We start from the raw sequence: 19757 nt of genomic DNA on the forward strand, positions 1-19757 counted from the left end.
AGGCTCTATGCCTGCTGCCTGTTTCAATGGCAGCTCGGGGCAGGTGTCCCTCTGGGTCATGGCCAGCAGGAGGGAAAACCTTGGATTCACAGATGAAGCTTTTTAGGGAATTACCCTCCTTACCCTCCTTAATCCTTGGGAGGAGAAGCTCCCTCATGTGTGTGAAGTGTGTGCACAGACCTTGTCACACTTCCCCTTCACTGCAGCCCTACGAGGTAGGAATGAATGATTCCCATTTCACAGATAAGGCTCACTGAGGCCCGGAGAGGCTAAAGGGAGAAGGTGCAAACAAAGTAGGTATCCACGAGGTTCTGGGCACCGGGCACGGTGCTCTATGTACTTCACCTTCACAGGACTCCTCCCCAAGTTATTTTCCTCATTTCCTGGAGGAGAAAAGATCTCAGAGATGGGGAGAGATCTGCCAGAAAACCCTTCCTTTTTCCATCAGACAAGCTTCCCATGTGGGCAGAACATGCAGTCTCCGTGACTGTGTTCTCACTGGGGCGAGGGCTGTCTCAGCTCCCTCCCTGCGTGCCCGCCTGTGCCCACGAACAGTGGCACCCCACCACCGCCTGTTGAATGCGAGTGCACGCTTCTCTCTGGTGCAGTCGGCCCCCTCGTGCAATGAGCCTGCGGAAGAACAGCCAGGGGGCCAGAAATCAAGTCTGGGCTCTGGAACAACCAGGGCTCTGCTGAAAGCTTATAATTTCCCGTTACCACAGCAACACGACCGGCTCTGTTCCCCGGGGATGTGAGCAGCGCTGCTCCCCACCCCAGTCTTCCCCCCAAGCCCCCTCAAAGTTCCTTCCATCCCTGAGATCCTGTGATTCAATGAATTATCACCAGTGCCTGCACTGTTTTTGCCGTTTTCATTTATTCCATCTGCTGAGTCACCGAGTCCTGCTCCGGATTAGAGTGGTTATTCACCAGAACATTCGGCCGCTGGTTGTCGTGGACACCTCGCAGCCTGCTTCCTTCATCACCTGTTCATTCTCAGCAAGGCTGGCTGTGCGCGTAGGTATCACTGCCCCTTATCCAGGACCCAAGGGGCATCAAACTCCCCCAGACGAGGAGGGGCCCTGATGACGCAGGAACAAGAGCAGAATCTCTAGTCCCGACTATGGAAAAATCAAAAACAGCCTAGAGCTGGTTACATCCATCCCAACGTGGTGGAGGCAGCAATTTATCAAATAAGTCAACAAGCACACCCTTTGGTTTTCTGGTACATCTTGGGCAAACACTTTAGTCTCTTTGCTAACCATTTTAAGATGTATTTTTATATTGAAAAGCGGTGAATGTGTTACGCAGATTACTATCTCCCCTTGAAAACAAAATGAGGGAGCCTACGAATGCACGAGCCTCAAAGGATCGGCTCTGTTAGGGGGTTGCAAGGGATGGGGGATGAGGGGCCGACCTGGGGTGACGGGTCTGCAAGCTAAATCCAGCCCAGCACAGAGGGCATGAGGAGGGGGGACGCTCAGGGTTTTCCAGGTAAGGGGAGGTGAAGGGGCTTAGAGACGACCAGCTCACAGCCACTAGGCAGAGAGAGCAGGGCCATCAGCCCACGGCCCATTGCTCCTGATAACTGCGACACGTCCTGTTTGCAGAGCCTGGCAGAGGGGACGGGGGATCAATATGTCACTCCACGTTCACCCACTCCCTGCTCTTCAAACATCAATGTGTCATGAAATATGCTTCTCTGATGCTAAGGTCATTTGGTCCGTCCTCCTCACCTGCGCCCCAATGGGATGTGGTCCAAGGGATGAGCACTAGGCCTCTGACCCCAAGGACAAGGCAGGGGACACTGTTCCTGACCCCAGGGAGCCTGTCTCCTACCTGCCCTCAGACTCAGCTGAAGAACTGCCCCCACTCGGCTCCTGCCCCTCGCCATGGAGGTCAGCTCCCCTTCCCTTCCCTCACATCCGGATGACTGACTGACTCTAAGTGACAGGGTGGGGCAGGGGTGATGCACCTGTACCCACCCCCTTCCTCTCACTGTGGGCAGCCTGGCCTCGTGGGGGAGGAGGGTTTGGGAGGGACTTTGAGGGCTTTATAAGGCAGGGCTGGAGCCCCAAGCAGAGCAGAGAACCAAGAGGCACCAGGCCACCGCAGCATCTCCTACCTCCGAGCTCTGCAGGTGAGACACCCACGAGGGAAGGGGAGAGGCTGGGAAGAGGGTTGACGAGACCCCTCCCCCCATCAGGGTACCAGGCTCACACTTCAGTGTCTCCAGGGCTGAGATCCTTTCTCTAGCCCAAGGCCAGACCAGGCCTCAGCTCTAGGACCCACCCTGGCCTTTGCAACCCTTGCCTTCGAGCTGACCTGCTACTTCAACCAGGGCCCTGCCCTGCCCCTCTCACTCCACGCTCACCTTACCCCTGTGAGGTGAGAAGGACAGGGGCTATTCTCCCATCTCTCAGGAGAGAAAACTGAGGCCCATAGGGAGATGTGACTTACCCAAAGTCATACAAATCATTGGGCAGGGCTGGGTCTGGACCCCAGGGCTCCTGGATCTCATCTCAAGCGCTTTTCTAGACCAGCACTGTCTAAAAGAGCTTTCCACGATGACGGTAATGTTCTCTCTGCACTGTCCATTACGGTATCCACCAGCCACATGTGCACTGGAAATGTGGCGCATGCAAAGGAGGAATTTTTCATTTTAATTAATTTAGACGTAAAGAGCCACGTGTGGCGAGTGGCTACCATAGTGGACAGCATGGCTCTACATCACTGATTTTCGACTTTGTTTCTTTAGCAGCAAAACTCTTTCTCTTCCAAGGGAAATCTGACTATGCAAAACAGATTAAAGCAGTGTTTTATTCATACAAATGTGTTCTGAGGAGGTACAATTTTTATCGTTTACTTCTGATAAAGCCAATCAGAACAAGGAAGCTAAAAGAACACAAAGATGTTGAATCCAGAGAACCGAATTTTAGATTTGAATTTTCGGTTTGTTTGAGTATCCAGGTTACTCTGTATTGTGGTTCCTCCAAACTTGATTCACCCTGATACATGGCTGGGAATGGTGACAATTTAATTTTCTCTTAATTACAACCACAGGATAGTCCTCAGTTAAGCAAAAAAGGCAGGAGACCCTCCCCTCCGAGGGCTGCACAAAGACGATGTGACCCAGCACGCGTGAAGGTGCTGGGGTCGCCAAAGAGACACCCTGTGGTCTGCAATGCAGCTGAGTGTGCATTTCTTTGGTATTACTATTTAAAAGTTGGCTTTAAATTACAAGACTTAAACATCTACAGAGCCACTCACATGGCCTCAAACTCTGCAGAGCAGTTTGGAAACTACTGCTCTAGGTTTTAAAATCCTCCGAGAGAAGCAGTTGCTGTAACTGGGGAAAGTAAGGAGGAAAGGCCCAGGCTTGGCGGCCGGGGAAGCCGACAGGAGCTGGAGAAACGAACTGGAGGAACAGTCCACAACCCCACGCAGAACTGCAGAGCTGTCAGCAGGGAGGGCCTGGGGTGCATCTGGTCCAGGGCCCAGCCTCTGGGTGCCTGGACAGCCCGCCTTTAAGCTCGGACCCCCTCTCCTTTGCAGACAAGATGCGGCGACTGTGTGTGTATGCGCTGATCCTTGCACTGGCTCTGGCCGCCTTCTCCGAAGCTTCTTGGAAGCCTCGCTCCCAGGTGCAGGACGCGCCCTCGGGTCTGGGGGCCAATAAGGGCCTGGAGCCACGTTGCCCAGACCGGCTGGATGGGCTGGGTCCAGCCTCTCATCACCGAAGGCAGCTGGGGCTCCAGGGTCCCCCACACCTGGTGGCAGGTAGGAGCTGCTGACAGCCATCCCGGCTTCCTTTGCCCGCCAGGTTTGGCTTAGGCCTCGGTCTCTAGAGGCTGGGCATGCTTCCTCCATCCTCACCCCCTCTCCCTCCTCTGACCCTCAGACCTGTCCAAGAAGCAGGGGCCGTGGGTGGAGGAAGAAGAAGAAGCATATGGATGGATGGACTTCGGCCGCCGCAGTGCTGAGGAACAGGACCAACGTCCCTAGAACTAAGCTTCACAGCCCAGCCATCTCCTAGCCCAGACCAGCCCTGCCCCATGAAAAACCAATCAAAATAAACTAGCTTCCAAAAGATCACTCTGTGTCAAGTGTCCCGGGGCCGGGGAAGGGAATGGGTTGGAGGCAAGACTGAGGCAGGGAGGAGAGTTGAGCGCCCCCTAGGGGCAGGGACTGCGGCTAATTCTTCTTGGTGTCCCCAGAGCCTAACATCAAACAAGAATCCACACCGGTGAGTGGGAGAAGAGGTGGTGGGGTCGCAACTGGAGAAAGCTTTCTAAAAGATAAAGAAAATCATGCCACTCCAGGTTTAACCATCCAACACTTCCCATCGTACTTAGAATAAAACTTAAACTCCTTGCCGAAGCCTACAAGCTAGCCCTGCCGTCCCTGTTGTGGGCGCCGCCATGGGTGCGTTCCTTCCTCCTCTCTCTCCCTCTCCCTTACACAAATGCACCATGTTCTTTCCTGCTCAGAATCTATGTCTTTGCTGTTCCCTGCATCTGGAATGCTTTTCTTCAGGCACAAACGTGGCTGGGTCCCCTTTTTCTCCTTGAATTCTTGGTTGAAATGCCGCTTCCTGAGAGACCCACCCTCTCTGCCCCTCACCCTTCACACACGGACCCCAATATCCTCTAATCACAGCATAATATTTTCTATAGAGCACATTTTCACATTCTGTAGTTGCTTTGTTTGCCGATTTATTGTCTGCCTTCCCGGTTAGAAGGAAAACTCTGTAAAGTGGGGACCACGTGTCCCTCTTCCTTGCTGTATCCTTGGTGCCAAGAACAGGAGGTACCCAATAAATATTTGTCAAATGGATGGTCGAGTGGTGGGTGCAGGCCCTTGGTGTTTCACCCATATTCCCTCACTGTTCTGTGCCTGTCGGCAGCACCCCACCACAGGCACAGGCTACTCTCCACCTGAGGGCTTTCTGAGTGCAAGGCAGGCTGGGAATGCTGAGGAGTTAGCACCTCCAGAAGCATCTCTCAGTCAATGACAGATGAGAGGTGGAGAATAAATACCCCAGCTCCCTCACCCTTCTGGTGGGGTAACTCTGAGCTGTGTTCAACTCTGTCTCCCAGAGGTCCCAGCAGGACTGAGCCCCAGCTGCCCATGGCAGGAACCTGCTCAATGTTACCCTTTATTGGCTTCCTTCCCTTGCCTGTCTCATGCCCTCACGCTCTCACTTGTGTTTCTTGGGATCACCACCCGAATAAACCACTAGCACTCAAATCTTTATCTCTGAGTCTGCCTCTGACTCCTTTCCCAGAGGACATCAGGAACATGTCAGTGAGGAGACATAAGCAGTAGTTATCCTCTGTAGTCCAGAGTTGATGTAGAAGATGCTACTCTGGGCCCAGGCTACCTAGTGTCAATGGGGATGACAGGATTGCAGGACAGAGGAGGCCAGGTGGCAGCACTTAATCATCAGAGGCAAGGTGGACATAATGAGGAGCAAGACCAAAATGGCCTCCAGGAGGCCTTGGCCAACAGGATTTGTCGTGGTGGCTAATAGACCTTGGTGTTCCTAGACTTGAGATATATGGATGGCCAGTGAGGGTACTGTTTGCCCTATGCAACCAGAACAGATCAGAAGCAGATGTGCCAATGGCTGATGTTAGCTGCCAAAATGGAAAATCAGGATCCCTTGCCTGGTTTCCAAATTTGCATCAATTCTCAGACCAATCATTTATCAGTGTAATTGTACACTGGGAAAGAGTCCCAGTACAGTCCCAGATATTTCAAAAGCTATTGTATACAGAGCCTGAGCTATCTCATCAGAGAACCAAAAATGCCATTGTGCCTCCACCCACATTAAAGAGGGAGTGTCTGGTGGCCAGGTGACAAGTGGAGTCTAGATGCAAGTCTGTCTCACCATAGGTCCAGTGGGTCCTTGGACACACCTTGTGGTCATGCTCTGGTCCCTGAGTGCATGATTTGGATGGATAGACTTAGCAGCTGGCAGAACTTTCACGTTAATTCCCTGTCATATGGAATAAGAGCCATCACGATGGGAAACGCCAAGTGGAAGTCTCTGAAGCTGCCCTCCCACTCTCAATACCACATCTCAGGTGAACTGGCAGAGACTAGTGCCATCCTGAAGGACTGCAAGGGTGAAGGACTCCATCATATGGCCATTTAATTCACAGGCATGACCCCTGAAAAAACCAGATGGACTATTGCCGTCATGGTAACTACCGTAAACTTAACCAATGACAGTCCTGATGGCAGCAGCTGTGCCACTGTGGCATCTTTACTACAACAGATAAACACAACTGCTGACACTTGCTTTGCTGCTGTTGGTCTGATGAATGCTTTATTTTCAATTCCTATCAGGAGGAAGGATCAGAAGCACTTCTCACTTACCTGGAACAGACAGCGGTACACATTCACGGTCTTGCCCAAGTCTATATCAACCCTCCTGCTCTTTATTACAAGATAGTCCAAAGGGACTTTGATCATCTAGACCTTCTGAAGAGCATCACACCAGTCCAATCTATTGATGTCATCATGTTAATCAGACCTAGTAAGCATGAGTGGCAAGCACTCTGGCTGTCCCGGAGAGATATGTGTGCACCCAAAGTGGGTGCATAAACCCTGAAAATATTCAGGAATCCTGGTGAAGTGTTTACAGACTCAGTGGACTAGGGCAAACCTTCCCTTCTACCACTAAAAAAGAGGCACAGGGCTTGCTAGGATTCTCTGGGTTTGGGGATCCATAGAATCCTGCCCTGACTTTATCAGGTGAATCAGGAGGCTGCCGGTGGGGACCAAATCAAGAAAGAACTCTCTGACAGGTTCAGGCAGCCCTGCTGATTGGGCCATATGACCTGGCAGCCCCCACAGTGCTAGAAGTATCCACGGTGGACAAGGATACCATATGAAGTCTCTGGCAAGTCCCAACAAGAGAACTGTAGTGCAGACCCCTAGGACTCGCTTAAAGGGCCAGATAGAAAATGTTTGCAGGCCAAGAGGCAAAATCAAGGATATTGTGTTAGGTACTCAAATAACCATTTAAAGTGTAATCATTTATAATATAAAAACAATTCTGGGCTTGTAGGCTGTATAAAAACAGGCGATGAACCAGATTTGGCCTATGGGTCATAGTTTGCTGACTCCTGTTCTAGGGCAAGGTCATGCCATCAGCGGAAAAAAATTATTTACTGTTTAAAAAGCCACTCCTGGTGTGCTCCTGGGCCCTAGTAGGGAGTGAGCACTTGACCATTGGACATGAAGTTACTATGCAACCACAGTTGTCCATCATGAGCTGGGTCTTTTCAGATCCACCATGTCACAAGGTTGGGTGGGCCAACCAGCAGTTCAGTTTAGGATGGAAATAGTACCTTTGAGACTGGGCCTGAGGAGGACCAGAGGACACAAACAAGTTATTCAAACTTGTCACCCACACCCCCAGGTCTACTGCACCAGTGCCTCTCCCTCAGCTCACCCCTATGGCCTCATTGGAGGTTCCCTACGGCCAGCTCAGAGAGGAGGAAAGACCAGGTCTGGTTCACAAATGGGCAGGCTTGACATGTTGGTAAAAACTGAAAATGACTGTTCCCGAACTATGGCCCACACAGGGGTGGCTCTGAAAGACAGTGGTGAGGGGCAATCCTTCCAGTGAGTAGAGTTTCAAGTAGCAGACCTGGCCATCAACTTGGCGTGGAGGGAGAAGTGGGCAGGGGGAAGGATATACACAGACTGCTGGGCAGTGCAAGTGGCTCACCTGATTGGTCAAGGGACTTGTAGGAGCAAGATTAGAAAATCAGAGACAAAGACTTCTGGGGAAGAGCAAGTAGATGGATCTATGGAGGAGGCACAAAGTGTATGGATCTTTGCATCTCACCAACGCCCACCCTAGAGCATCCACCTGAACAAGGATCGCTTATCCAATGGAGGTCAACCAGTCATCAGCCGCTCCACACTTGCACTATGGGCCCTTGAATACAGTGACAATGGTGGTAGAGACAGAGGTTATGCATGGGCCCAACTGCCAATCTCAGTAGCAGAGACCAACTCTGAGCCCTTGATATGGGACCATGCCTCCCATAGCAACAAGACCAACAAGCTACATATTGGTAAATTGATTGCATCAGACACTTCCACCCTAGAAGGGGGGACTGATACATATTCTAAGTATAAGTTTGCCTTCCTGCCCGAAGTGCCTCCACCAGCACTACAGGACTACAGAGCATCTAAGGACTTCCGGTGTATGAGTTGCCATCACGGGATCCCATGAAACATGACCTCAGACAAGGGGCCTACTTTATAGAGAAGGAGGTACAGCAATGAGCACATGACCACGGGATCCACTTGTCGTACCGTACAGCACGTCACTCAGAAACTGCAGGCCTGAGAGAATGCTGGGATTAAATGTGCAGCCAAGGCACCAACTTGGGGATGTAGCCTGGGGGTTGGGATCCAGTATATATTTTGAACCAGCGGTTACTATAGGGTGCTGTGTCCCCAAAGGCCAGGACACATGGGTCCAGGAGCCCAGGGTAGTGTGGGAGTGGCCCCTATCACCATCACTGCCGGGGATCCACCTCAGGAGTTTGTGCTTTCTGTCCCCACAATTCTAGACACTTCTGGACCAGAAATCCTGGTTCCTGGGGGAGGATGCTTCCACCAGGGAATATAGTCAAGATTCCCCTAAACCTCAAGTTACAGCTGCTGCCTGGCCATTTTCGTCTCTTCGTGACATTAGACCAGCAGGCAAAGAAATGTCAATTACTGTCAGAGGCTATTACTCTGATTAGCATGAGGAGCCAGGATCGCTGCCTCACAGCTGGGGCAGGAAGGAGGACGTGGGGTCTGGAACTCAGGAGGTTCACTGGGGTGCCTCTTGGGGCTCCCTGTCTGGTGAAACCACAAGCAGACAGTTGCAGAGTCAATGACCTGACAAGGACACATGATCAAGTGTTCAGACCTCACAGGAATGAAGGTCTAGGTGACTTCACCAGGAAAGTAATCTGGACCAGCTGAAGTGCTGGCCAAAGAGGAGGGGAATATAGGATGGGGGGTAGAGGAAGGACATGAGAATATCATTCAGGGTTTCAGGACCAATTGCAGCAGTGGGGACCATTCGCCCTCTAGGCGTAAGTGTATTTTTTTTAAGATGTGGTGACCAGCCATCATGCTAAAGAAGCAATGCCAGGCCAGAGTGACCTCCACACAGAGCTGGAGTGCATCCAAGTGGTACAAAGCGTGGACTGTAGTGGACACCGTCAGTGCCCTGCCCACATCCTCGGCACTCACCATTCTAGCACGTGTTGACCGTGTTCCACTACAAACGCCGGTTATTCTCTGCCGTGGACTTTTCCTCGCCCATGCATGGCGAGGCCAGAGCTCCAGTGAGTTAATGCCCCCAGCAGCAGCCCTCAGCCAATGAGGGACAGCAGTTGGAGGATGTATGCTCTAGCTTCCTCACCCCTTGGGTGGGATAACCGAGATGGGTTCCATATTGGCACATCTCCAGGTTTTTTTTGGTTGGTTTTTTTTTTTTTGTGAGGAAGATCAGCCCTGAGCTAACATCCGTACTAATCCTTTTCTTTTTGCTGAGGAATACAGGCTCTGAGCTAACATCTATTGCCAACCCTCCTCCTTTTTTTCCCCAAAGCCCCAGTAGATAGTTGTATGTCGTAGTTGCACATCCTTCTAGTTGCTGTGTGTGGGACGCAGCCTCAGCATGGCCGGAGAAGCGGTGCGTCGGTGCACGCCCAGGATCCGAACCCCGGCCGCCAGTAGCGGAGTGCGCGCACTTAACCGCTAAGCCACGGGGCCGGCCCTGCGCATCTCCAGCTTTAACGTGCATGTTTACTGCCTGGGGACCTTGATAATATGCAGATTCTGACTCTCTAGGTCCGGGATGGAACCTGAGAGTCTGCGTTTCCAACAAACTCTCAGGCAAGTCAATGATGCTAGTCCACAGACCACACTTTGAGTTGCAAAGGACTACACTTCCTCTCCGAGTTCCCCAGTAGGACTGAGCCTCAGTTGCCTGAAACTCCCTTCCATTAGCTTCCTTCTCTTCTCAAGTACCCACCCCCGAAGAGTGCTTCTTGGGATCATCTCCCAAATAAACGACTTGTTTTCAAATGCTGTTCCATGCCCGCTTCTGGGGGCCCTCTACCTAAGAGAGTGGGGGATGCACTCCTGCTTCACCCTCCGCAGCGGGGCACTGGGTCAGGAAGGGAGCCCGTCCGAGCATGGGCTCTGGAGGACCATGGGCTTGGGTTCAAATCCAGCTCCACAACCAGCTGTTAGACCCTTGGGAGGGTCACTTAGCCCGCCTGGGCCTCAGTTTCCTCATCTGACAACTGTTTATCAGATCACCCACCACCAGGGTTGTTGATATGATTATGTGTTTAATCAAAGCCCTCAGCACATCACTCAATACTGGAGCTCATCCTCTCTCCACAACTTTGCCCCACCAGAACACACTCGTGTGCACATGCGCATGCGCACACACACACTCGTGCTCCCTGAGAAAGACGGCTGGAGGCTGGGCCAGGTAGCACACAGGTCCTTTATTTCCTGCAGCAGCAGGTACACAGGCCGACAAGCGATATGACAGTGAGAAGCACGGCAGGGAGCAGGGCGGTACCAACAGAGGTCCTGAGCCCCGTACTCCAGCTGTTTATGAGGAAAGGGTGGGAAAGGGAGGAACATCTAGGAGGAGGAAACAAGGGGCACTGAGGGGAGGACAGTGGGAGGGAGGGACTGGGCCTTGGGCGGGAGCCTGGACACTCACAGGCCACAGGCGGGGAGGTGGGGTGGGGAGGCCCACCACCGGGCAGAGGGACTCCTCACCCACATGTAGAGACACTTCTGGTTATAAACAGTAATTAGAGACTGAGAAAAAGGGCCAAGAACGGGGAAGAGGGCCAGGTCCCCAAAAGTCCACAAGGACTCGGGAGCCCCTTTAACCTGGAGATCAAGGGGTGAAGGGCACGTTGTTAGGAAGGTGCTCAGAACAACTTCCTACACCTAGCGCCGGATCCCCGCCTCCAGCTCAGAGCTGGGTCTGGTAGCTGGTGAGCCTCCCCCTGGGCTTCTCCCGCCCCCTGGGCCACCACGTGATCCAGGCCCAGCAGCCACAGCTTTTGCACCAGCTGCAGAACGAGGGCCGGGGTTCCTTCAGCCTATCCCAGAAGAGGGTCGAGGCTTGGGCTCTAAAGCCCCGGCCCAGGTTCATCAGGACAGAGGGTGGGCTGGTGACAGACTGGGGGTCCCGTTCCGGAGGATAGGAAGGAGGGTCTGGGGTGGGTGGGACTTGGCCAGGCAGCGGAAGGAGGGGCCTCAGGCTGTCTGTGGGGCCTCTGCAGGCTGCTGGGAAACAGCAAAGCCTGGAAGAGAAGTGGGGGTGGACATGAACTGGGGGCCTGAGGACCACAGGCCTGGCCTGGGCAGAGGGCAGGGGCCGGGGCCTGGTCAGCTATATTAGAAAGAGACAGCCGCCACTGATAGTTATGTAGGCTGCCCACTGCCTGGCCATAGAAGTCACCATTCAGTTTACAACCTGCACAACCTTACATGGCAGCCCTGAAGAGGCCGCCCAGTCAAAGGGCAATCAGAGTGGGGGCAGTCCAGACATAGTGGTGAGGCTGCCAACAGGTTATAAACTTCATGGCTGACCCAGCAGGCAGGCTCCAGGACAGGGTCAGAGGAGGGGATGGGCCAGAAAAGTCTAATAGCACAGTAGTGAAGGGAACATGCTCAGATCTACACTAGCTGTGTGACCTAGAACAAATTACTTTCACTATCTGAACCTCAGTTTCCTCATCAAATAAATGGGGATGATCATACCTACCTATGGGGGGGTGAGAGTTAAAGGAGATAATGCACGTCACTAAATCCTCTTTGATATCTCTGCGAGCTCCTTAAAAGCAGGGCTCACATGGCACTCAGCAGGTGCGGCTCCCCAACCTTCAGGATTCCAAGCTGGGGAGAGGAGACCCTGACCCACCCCCACCACCCTGTAGGAGACCACCTTCAGACTCACCCAGGGGACTGGTCCGACTGTGGCCCTTGCTGGTGGAGGCCTTCGTCCCAATGGCCTGGGTGGCCCCAGAAGGCCCCTCTTCCTCCCAGGCCCTGGGAGGGTGGTTGGCCCTGTCCTCCTCCAGCCTCCGAAAGTCCTGGGTGGGCACCCCCGGCTGCTGCTCCACGATCCCGCCCCCCATGTTTGTTTTGGCCTGCTGCTGCCACTGCTGCAGGGTTGGGGAGCCTTGGGGATGGGGGAGGCGGGGGTGGGGAATAGGGGAAGGGGGCGGGCAGAGACAGGAAGCTGAGGCGCAGTGTGGGGCTGCAGCCCAGACCCCCAGCCCAGCCCCAGAGAGAAAAAGGGTGAAGCTGGAATCCTATGCAAATTCCATGTAAATGAGCACTGGAGTCACAGTTCCTGCTCAGGGGGACCTGAGGTGCCTATGCAAATGATATGCAAAGTCCATGCAAATCAGCACACTGGGTGGGGCCAGACTGGGGTAAGTGAGCACTTGAGGGGCTCACCTACCCTCACCTTTCATTGGCTTGACGATCTGCAGCTTGTCCGGCTGGCCCGAGGGAGGCCCCCACGGGAGCACTCACCTTTCTGGAGCATCTTCTGCCTCAGCTGCTGCCTATAATGGGCATCCTGCCAGCTGGCCAGTTGCTGGAGGACATACTTCATGTCCAGGTGCGAGGGGCCCAAGCTGCTGGCCTCCAGGGCTGAAGTCACCACATTCGTCTGCGTTGTCTCATCCAGCTCTGGCTCCACCTCTTCCCAGGCCTCGGCCTCCTCTGACACAAGCTCTGCCTCTTCCGTCACCTCCTCCTCAGCTGGCACCACCTCCTCTGCTGTCCCCAGCTCCTCCTCAGGCATCAAGTCTTCCGCAGGCATGAAATTTTCCGCCGGCACAAAATCCTCTGCCGGCATCAAACCCTCCTCAGCCTCGAACCCCTGTTCCTGCTCTTGTGCCTCACTGTAGCGTAGCTCGTATCTGGGCAGGGAAACAGGAAGTCTTTGCATACCCCCCAAAAGCCAACCCCATCCGTGGCCCCCAGCCCCCCTCTTCCACTCCCCCTGGGACATCTCCAGCCCCTGGGGCTGAGGAGCTCTCTTGCCCTTGGTCCCAGTCTACACAGAGACCCTGATGGTTACTCCCTAGTTCTGTCTCAGCCAGGGGAGAGGGGAGCTAGGTACCAGCCTCAAGGTTTCAAACACCCAGCCCATGCCCCTGGTGGGGAGAAGAATGGTCATCAACACTAAAGAGGCCCCGCCTTCCCCAAGTACCCCCCACCCTGCTGCACAGGAGAGACCAGCAGGGACAATATCCCCTCTGCTCCCTCCTACATTATTTAATCTTCACAACCCATCCCACAGCTAGTTGCCATAGGAACAGATCCATTTTAGTAAGGCTCAGACAGGTCAAGTGACTTGCCCAAGGACCAGATGTTCCCAGCTCCTAGGCCAGCACCCATTCACCTCTCAGCCCCTGGTCAGGTGAAGGGAACCCGACCCTTGGGGTTGGTCCCCACATGGAGCAGCCTTAAATCAGACGGCCACCTATGGGGCAAGATTGGAAGGAGAAGGGGGAAGCTCCTTCCCAGGACAACTCTCAGCGCAGCCAGCCCAGAAAGGGGGCCATGTCCACGGTTGTAGGGTGGCAGAAACTGCTGCAGGTGGCTGTCTGGCTGCTGAAAGGTGAGGGCAGGAGATGGGGGAGCCCCCAGCCAGCTTACCCCAGGTCAGACGTCTCCTCTGTGGTTGTTTCATAATTCCTTCAACAGAGAAAAGGGCCTCATTGTCCCAAGGCAATGGAAGCTGCAAGTGCAAAGTCCCTGGGGCCCCGTCATGTAAAAACAATCCCAGGGAGAAATGATGGACCCAGACTGTGTGGATAGAAGAGACGGTGGTGAGTGGGAGGGGTTGGGGTGAGGAAGGGGGCAGGAGGAGGGCCCTACGGTGAACGAAGGTCAGAAGCAGGAGGGCAAACCCCTCCCACTACAGGAAAGGCAAGAGTGAGTAGGGGCCAGCAAGGGTCTGCAGTCCGGCTGCGCACCTTTCCATAAAAAACACAGGGTCTGAGATAATCCTCCTGATAGATGTTCTGAGCTCCTCAGCCAGGGTCTCCTGGAAACCAGGAAGCGCCTCCTATGGTGGAGAGCGGGGACATTACCAGGTATCCCCACAGCACCCCCGCCCACACTTCCAGGCACAGCAAGGGCCTGAAGCTAGCAATCGGCCAGCAGGGCTGACACAGGGCACAGAGGTAAAGAGGTGGCAGCCAGGGGATCCTCACCAGAGGCACAGTGTATGTATAGTGGGTGACAGAGCCAGTGGACACCGGGGCTTGCTGGCGGAGGGTCTTCACCTCCTCCCGGGCCTCAATCAGCATGCCCCCACACTCCGTGTACTTCTCCCGCAGGTCCTGCAGCTGGGAAGCCGCCCGCAGGCTCTGTTGGGACCCAGGCGCACCCAGCCCAGCACACCTTGCCCACTCTCTCCCTGGGGGGCCTGGAAGCCTGGGCTGAAGCAAGAGGCCCAGACTCTGGATTCACATAATGACATGCAGGGTGACCTGGGCACCACTCCACTTAGACCCCAACGGAACTACCACCTGCCAGGCCCCGTGCCAGTTACCGAGGGCACATTAAGGGACAGACCCAATCCCTGCTGCAAGGAGCTTGTCCTCTCAGGAGAGTCAGGCAACCTCAAGGGCCTTGGGTCCCCCTGCTCTGGGCCAGGGGCTCTCAAGGGCTGGGGCGGGAGCCCAGGGGAGCCTCACCTCATCCTGGAGCTGCATCTGGATTTCCTTCTCCGAAGCCAGTTGCCGCTGCAGCTTCTCAGTCTCAGCCCCATACTGGAAGGACCCAAGACCAGTGAACCCCCATCCGAGGCCTCCCCACTCCACGCACCCCCCACTGCCGGCCAGTCTTCCCAGGCACATCAGAGAGTCTTGGACAGACCTTTAAGAAGTCACAAGAAATAAGGCCAAATTAGGCGGGGCAGTCATGCAGCCTGGTTCCTGGAACACCCTGTGACCTCTCTGGGCCTTGGTCCCCAACTTGGGACAATGAGGGGGCAGGATGAGGAGCTCTCTGAGGTCTCCTCCAACTCTGACTCTGACAGAGAGAGGGGCCTTGGGCCTGGCGGAGCTGAGAGCTCCATGAGGTGGGGCAGGGAGAAGGGGGCTTGGGTCCCATGGGCCATAGGAGGAGGAGGGAGCCCCACACACACCCCAACGCACCAGCTGGCAGCGTTGCTGCAGCTTCACGACCTGCGCCCGCAGCTGGCTGACCTCCCTCTGCTGCTGGTCATGGTTCTCCATCCTGATTGCCAGCACCTCCGACAGCTCAGCCATCTGCTGGCTGGCCTCCGCTGGGGAGGTGGGGGGAGACGGTCAACCCTGGCTCCCCTGGCCTTCAGGGACCAGCTGTGGCCCTCCCAGATGCCTCTGTCTGCCCCCACCCCTCAGCTCCTGCAGAGTCCCTGCAGTTCCACATGGCTTAGTATCCTCACTCAGGTCTACTTTTCAATAAACGTTCATTGACTGACACTGAGCAGGGTACTGGGTGAGCAGTCAACACGACCTGGTCCCAGCCATGCTGAGCTCAAGTCTAGTGGAGAGAGTGATGGGAAAAGAAAATCACAGTAGTGCACGCTACGGGCTACGATGGGGCAGAACTGTGACATCCAACCCAGCCTTGCAAGGTCTGTGAAGCTAAGACCTCTGCAGGACAAGTAGGGCTCCTCCAGGCAGAAAGGAGGACGTGACCCAGGCAGGGTGTGGAGAGGCCCAGAGGTGATCACAGGATGCTGGGAGCGGGAGTTGCTGGGACAGTGGGCAGGTTGGGACTTATCCTTTGGCCAATGGGAAGCCATTTGGGAGTTTTAGGCAGAGGAGTAACGTAATCAGATCCTGGGCTGTGTGCAGAAGGCCCGAGGCAGGGAGACCAGTTAAGAGGTGGCCTGGGCTAGAGGCAGCCAAGTGGGGAGGAGGAAGGAGACTGAGGCTTTCCTAGGAGGTCGAACTTGAGGACTGGCTCCTCCTCCAGGGGCCTGGGGGACCAGGGAGCTGGGGAACCCAGGGGAAAGGAAGGTCAGGTTTGGGCTGAGGAGAACGGCATGAGTTCAGGTGCTGCCATCTCGAGTCTGCATCTCCCCAGCTAGACCAGAACTCCTCAGGGACGCTGTGCCTCCCTCATCTTCATAAACACACAGAGCCAGGCACAGCCACTGCCCAAAGCGCAGCTCTGAATGGCCCCGGCCCCAATGCTCAGGGGGCCTGGTCTCTGGCAGCTCACATAGCTCCCTCCCTTTCTCGCTTCCAGCCCCCTTCCTCTCCCTGCCCCAAATAACAAAAGGAGACTGGCTTAGAGGAGACTCAAAGCTTCTGTTGAGCTCTTTACAGTTTGCACAAAGCACTTCCTCAGCTGTGGCCCTGAGAAGGTCAACAGGGCTGAGATTATTAATCCCCATTCTAAAGACGATGGTTCAGAAAGGTCAAGGAACTTGTCCAAGCTCACACAGCTAGGAAGTGCCAGAGCTGGGACTGGACTTGAACTCAGGTCTCCAAGACCTGAGTTCTTCCCTCTGCTCCCTGGGACAGCCCCCACCCCAAGTTACAATTTCACGTACAAAACTGCTCCACACAATCCAGAATGAGCATCTGCTCCTCCTCCTCAAGGGCATCGAGCTGAGAGGCCTGGAGGAAGGGAGAGAGGAAGGGGCAGGGGAGTCAACAACCCCTGCCCGCGGGCGCACCCTCCTCCCCCATCCTCACCTCCTCTCTCAGCTGGTCATTCTCCTCCTCCAGCAGCCTCAGCTGCTCCTGCAGGGCTTCCAGCTGTGGGCAGTGGTGCAGCGACTCCGACTCCGTCAGAGGTGACCTAGGGGAGAGAGCGATGGGAGTCAGAGGGCAGGACTGGGAGCCCCAGGGCCCGGTGCACCCAGGGCTCCCCCACCCGGGCTGAGCATGGTGGTCTCAACCAGCCCCAGCAATCCTGCTGGCAGGGACACTGTCTGTGTCCCTATTTGCAAACAAGGAAACTGAGGCTCAGAGAAGGGGCCGCTCAGGTGCAAAGGCAGGGCACTCACGGCTCGGGGTCTTCATAAGGAAGATCACCCTGCTGCTCTTCCTCTTCCTCCTCCTCTTCCTCCCCCTCCTCTTCTTCTTCTTCCTCCTCCTCCTCCTCCTCTTCCTCCTCATCATCAGAGTCTGAGTAGAGCTGAAGGAGGTCATCCCGCAAGCTCACCTGGTGTCTGAGGTGTAAAATCTGGCAGGGGGAGAGGAGCCCCAGGTCAGGCCGCGGACGGGGCAGGCACGGGTCCTGGCAGGAGGGGGATGTAGGCAGGTCTGAGATGGCATACCCCTACCTCCTACTCCCTGCCCAGTTACCTCCTCCCTGGCTGAGCCCAGCATGGCTTCCAGCTTGCTGTTCTCCTCCATCAGAACACTGTTCTGCTTCACCAGGGACTGGCCGATGCGAGATGCCGTATTCAGGTCCCGCTCTCTCTGCAGAGGGACCCCCCCATCCACAGGGAATACTTTCCTGGTTTCTGAGATCTCCCAGACAGGTGGGAGAAGCCAGGGAATACACAGGCGTCAGAGGGAAGCTAGGCCACTAGGGGGAACCCTCACCATCTCGCAGCTCTCCAGGGTACTAGGCACGAGTCTGCCATTAACCCACTGTGGGGCCTGACTCAGTTTCCCCTTATGAAAAAAGAACAGATCAGACCAGAGGGCTCTAAGAGCTCTTCCAGCCTGGACATCCCACATCTACCTGCCTTCTGTAAGAGGGGCCCCCAAAGAGGCAGCCAGGCAGGAAACAGACAAGACTCCCACTCCTACAGGACAGAATTAAAACAGGGGCCTGGCGAAAGCTCGGGCTGGTCCAGGTAGGCCAGGCAGTACAGACCTCCTCGAGCAGATTTAACATCACTTGCACATCTTCTTGGCTGATCTTCTTGCCTGGCGGGGGCCGGTCAGGACACAGCACTGCAAGAGAAAGCACGGAGCCAGGTCAGGAGAAAGGGGGCATACACTAACCAGTACCCCACTGTTTCCTGCCCTATCCCCAGTTCTCCCTCAACAGCGAGAGTCAGCAACAGGGGAGGAGAAGACTGAGTTCCCTTCCTGCCCCCAATATCCTCTCCATACCCCTAGTACTCAGCACTCCCTTCCCTGCTCCCAGGGCCAACTGGACTCATTTTTTTTCTGGAGGAGCTGGGTGAGCTAAGGAGATCACAGTCCTCCAGGCTCAGGTGGAACTGCGCTCTCAGGACGCCTGGGTCCGTGGAACCCAGGAGAATGGAGGTGGCTGGCGGAAGTACCACAGACTGACTCATCACCAGCTACCCAGAGGGCAGCTTGGCCAGCTCATCGGAGCCTCACGGATCATAAACACAGACGCAGTCTCCCACCCTGCACCTGTTGCATGTGGGGAGGAGAGGAGTTAGAGACTTCTCCAGCACTGGAATAGGGGCACCTGAGCCTCTAGACCCAATCCAGAGATCTCCCAGGAGAGGATGGGAGGGAAGAGGAGGGGCAGACTCCGCCTGAGGCCCCGCCCAAACCCAGGCTGGGGAAAAGCCGACCTTGACCCCCGCCTCCAAGAGGCTGGCAACCCCCCCTCCTCCCACACACCTCCCCATCGCGGGCGCGGTGGGCCAGCGCAGGCTCAGAGCGCGCCGGGCAGCGCCCTCCCGCAGCCCCCCGCCCCGCTCCTGGCACTGCGGTAGACTGAGGAGGGGGGCCCTGAGAGTGCTCAGATCTACCGCAGCAACAGGCGCGCAGAGCGGGCCGAGGGAGCGCGCGGGCCCGGGCACCTGACCCACCCACAGAAATCAGGGAGCGAGAGAAGGGAAGAGGAGATGGGGAAGAGGCGACCGGACTGGCACCGCAGACAGTGACACGGCGAGGGCGGGTGGAGGGGTGGGACTGAGTGTCGGGGGAGCGGGGCACCTGGACCCGACGGGGCCCCCTCCTCCCTGGAGCTGCCCTAGTCCCACTCGCTCCGGGGTCCCGAGGACTCGGCTTACCTTCCTCTAGCTCCCGAATAAAGGCGGCACGCTCGGGGCCCGACACCCCCGGCCGCCGGCCGATGTAGGCAGCTGGCGTCTTCCAGATGTCCGCCGCCTTTCCAGTCCCCAGGCCAGTGGCCCGGGGACCAAAGGGCCCTTGAAATATGAAGTGGGTCCATGGCACATCCGAGTCGCCGGGCACGGACTGGGCATTCCCCTGGACGGCCGAGAATGCAGATGCGCCCTGGGATCCTGCCTCCGATCCAGCCTCGGAGGCCAAGCGAACTCCGGCTGGGGGTCCCGAGACGGATGGGGATCCAGATCCTGCTCCTTGTCCAGCCGCCGCTTCAGGCTCGGCGGAGGGCTCGGGAGTGGGACTGGCTGCCGGCGGCAGTGCGGGGGTGGCTGCTGCCGGATCCCCGGTTCCTGGGCCCGGCCGGTCCCCAGCGCAGCTCTGCCCGCAGTCTTTCGGGCGCATCTTGCTCCGCAGTCGGCTGCCGCAGCCGGGCCTTTATAACCTGTGCCGGGAGCGCGCGCCCGCCGGGCCTTACCACGCGCGGGAGGGGCGGCCGAGGAGCAACTAGTGGTGCCCGGGACGGGGGGTAGCGCGGGAGGGCAGCTAATGGTGGCAGAGCAGAGGGTAAAAACAAGAGAAGAGCGAGGAGAAGAGGCCAGTGAAGGTTCCAGCTGGTTCCGTGGGCTTGGGTTCCGAGTGTAGGGCTTTTCCTCCCCTCTC

General features: G+C 56.0%; 2 protein-coding genes across 6 annotated transcripts; one reads left to right on the plus strand and one right to left on the minus strand.

Moving 5' to 3' along the window:
• The first annotated feature begins 3557 nt into the window (after positions 1-3557).
• Positions 3558-4047, plus strand: GAST (gastrin). Its single transcript, XM_004434487.3, has 2 exons — positions 3558-3777; positions 3899-4047. Exons 1-2 carry the CDS (start codon positions 3558-3560, stop codon positions 4000-4002), a joined length of 324 nt encoding a protein of 107 aa, XP_004434544.1. The 3' UTR covers positions 4003-4047.
• A 6483-nt stretch (positions 4048-10530) lies between these two features.
• On the minus strand, positions 10531-19499 carry HAP1 (huntingtin associated protein 1). Of its 5 annotated transcripts, XM_087441163.1 has the most exons (14): positions 19040-19499; positions 17917-17996; positions 17397-17513; positions 17096-17274; positions 16782-16887; positions 16637-16703; positions 15246-15376; positions 14784-14858; positions 14298-14432; positions 14058-14149; positions 13738-13776; positions 12604-12995; positions 12020-12227; positions 10531-11363 (listed from the first exon to the last, which is right to left on the minus strand). In XM_087441163.1, the coding sequence occupies exons 1-14, from the start codon at positions 19497-19499 to the stop codon at positions 11030-11032; spliced, it is 2415 nt and encodes an 804-aa protein (XP_087297289.1). In that variant the 3' UTR covers positions 10531-11029. The 5 variants fall into 5 exon arrangements, with proteins under 5 accessions (XP_087297289.1, XP_014646162.2, XP_087297290.1 ...); XM_014790676.2 differs by lacking the exons at positions 10531-11363; positions 12020-12227 and having other exon boundaries at positions 12297-12995; XM_087441164.1 differs by lacking the exons at positions 10531-11363; positions 12020-12227; positions 14298-14432 and having other exon boundaries at positions 12297-12995; positions 17397-17586; positions 17918-17996.
• Positions 19500-19757: the final 258 nt, after the last annotated feature.

The sequence above is a fragment of the Ceratotherium simum genome, chromosome 16 (assembly GCF_057802395.1).
Source record: "Ceratotherium simum simum isolate JZ-2026a chromosome 16, ASM5780239v1, whole genome shotgun sequence".
Taxonomy (NCBI): domain Eukaryota; kingdom Metazoa; phylum Chordata; class Mammalia; order Perissodactyla; family Rhinocerotidae; genus Ceratotherium; species Ceratotherium simum.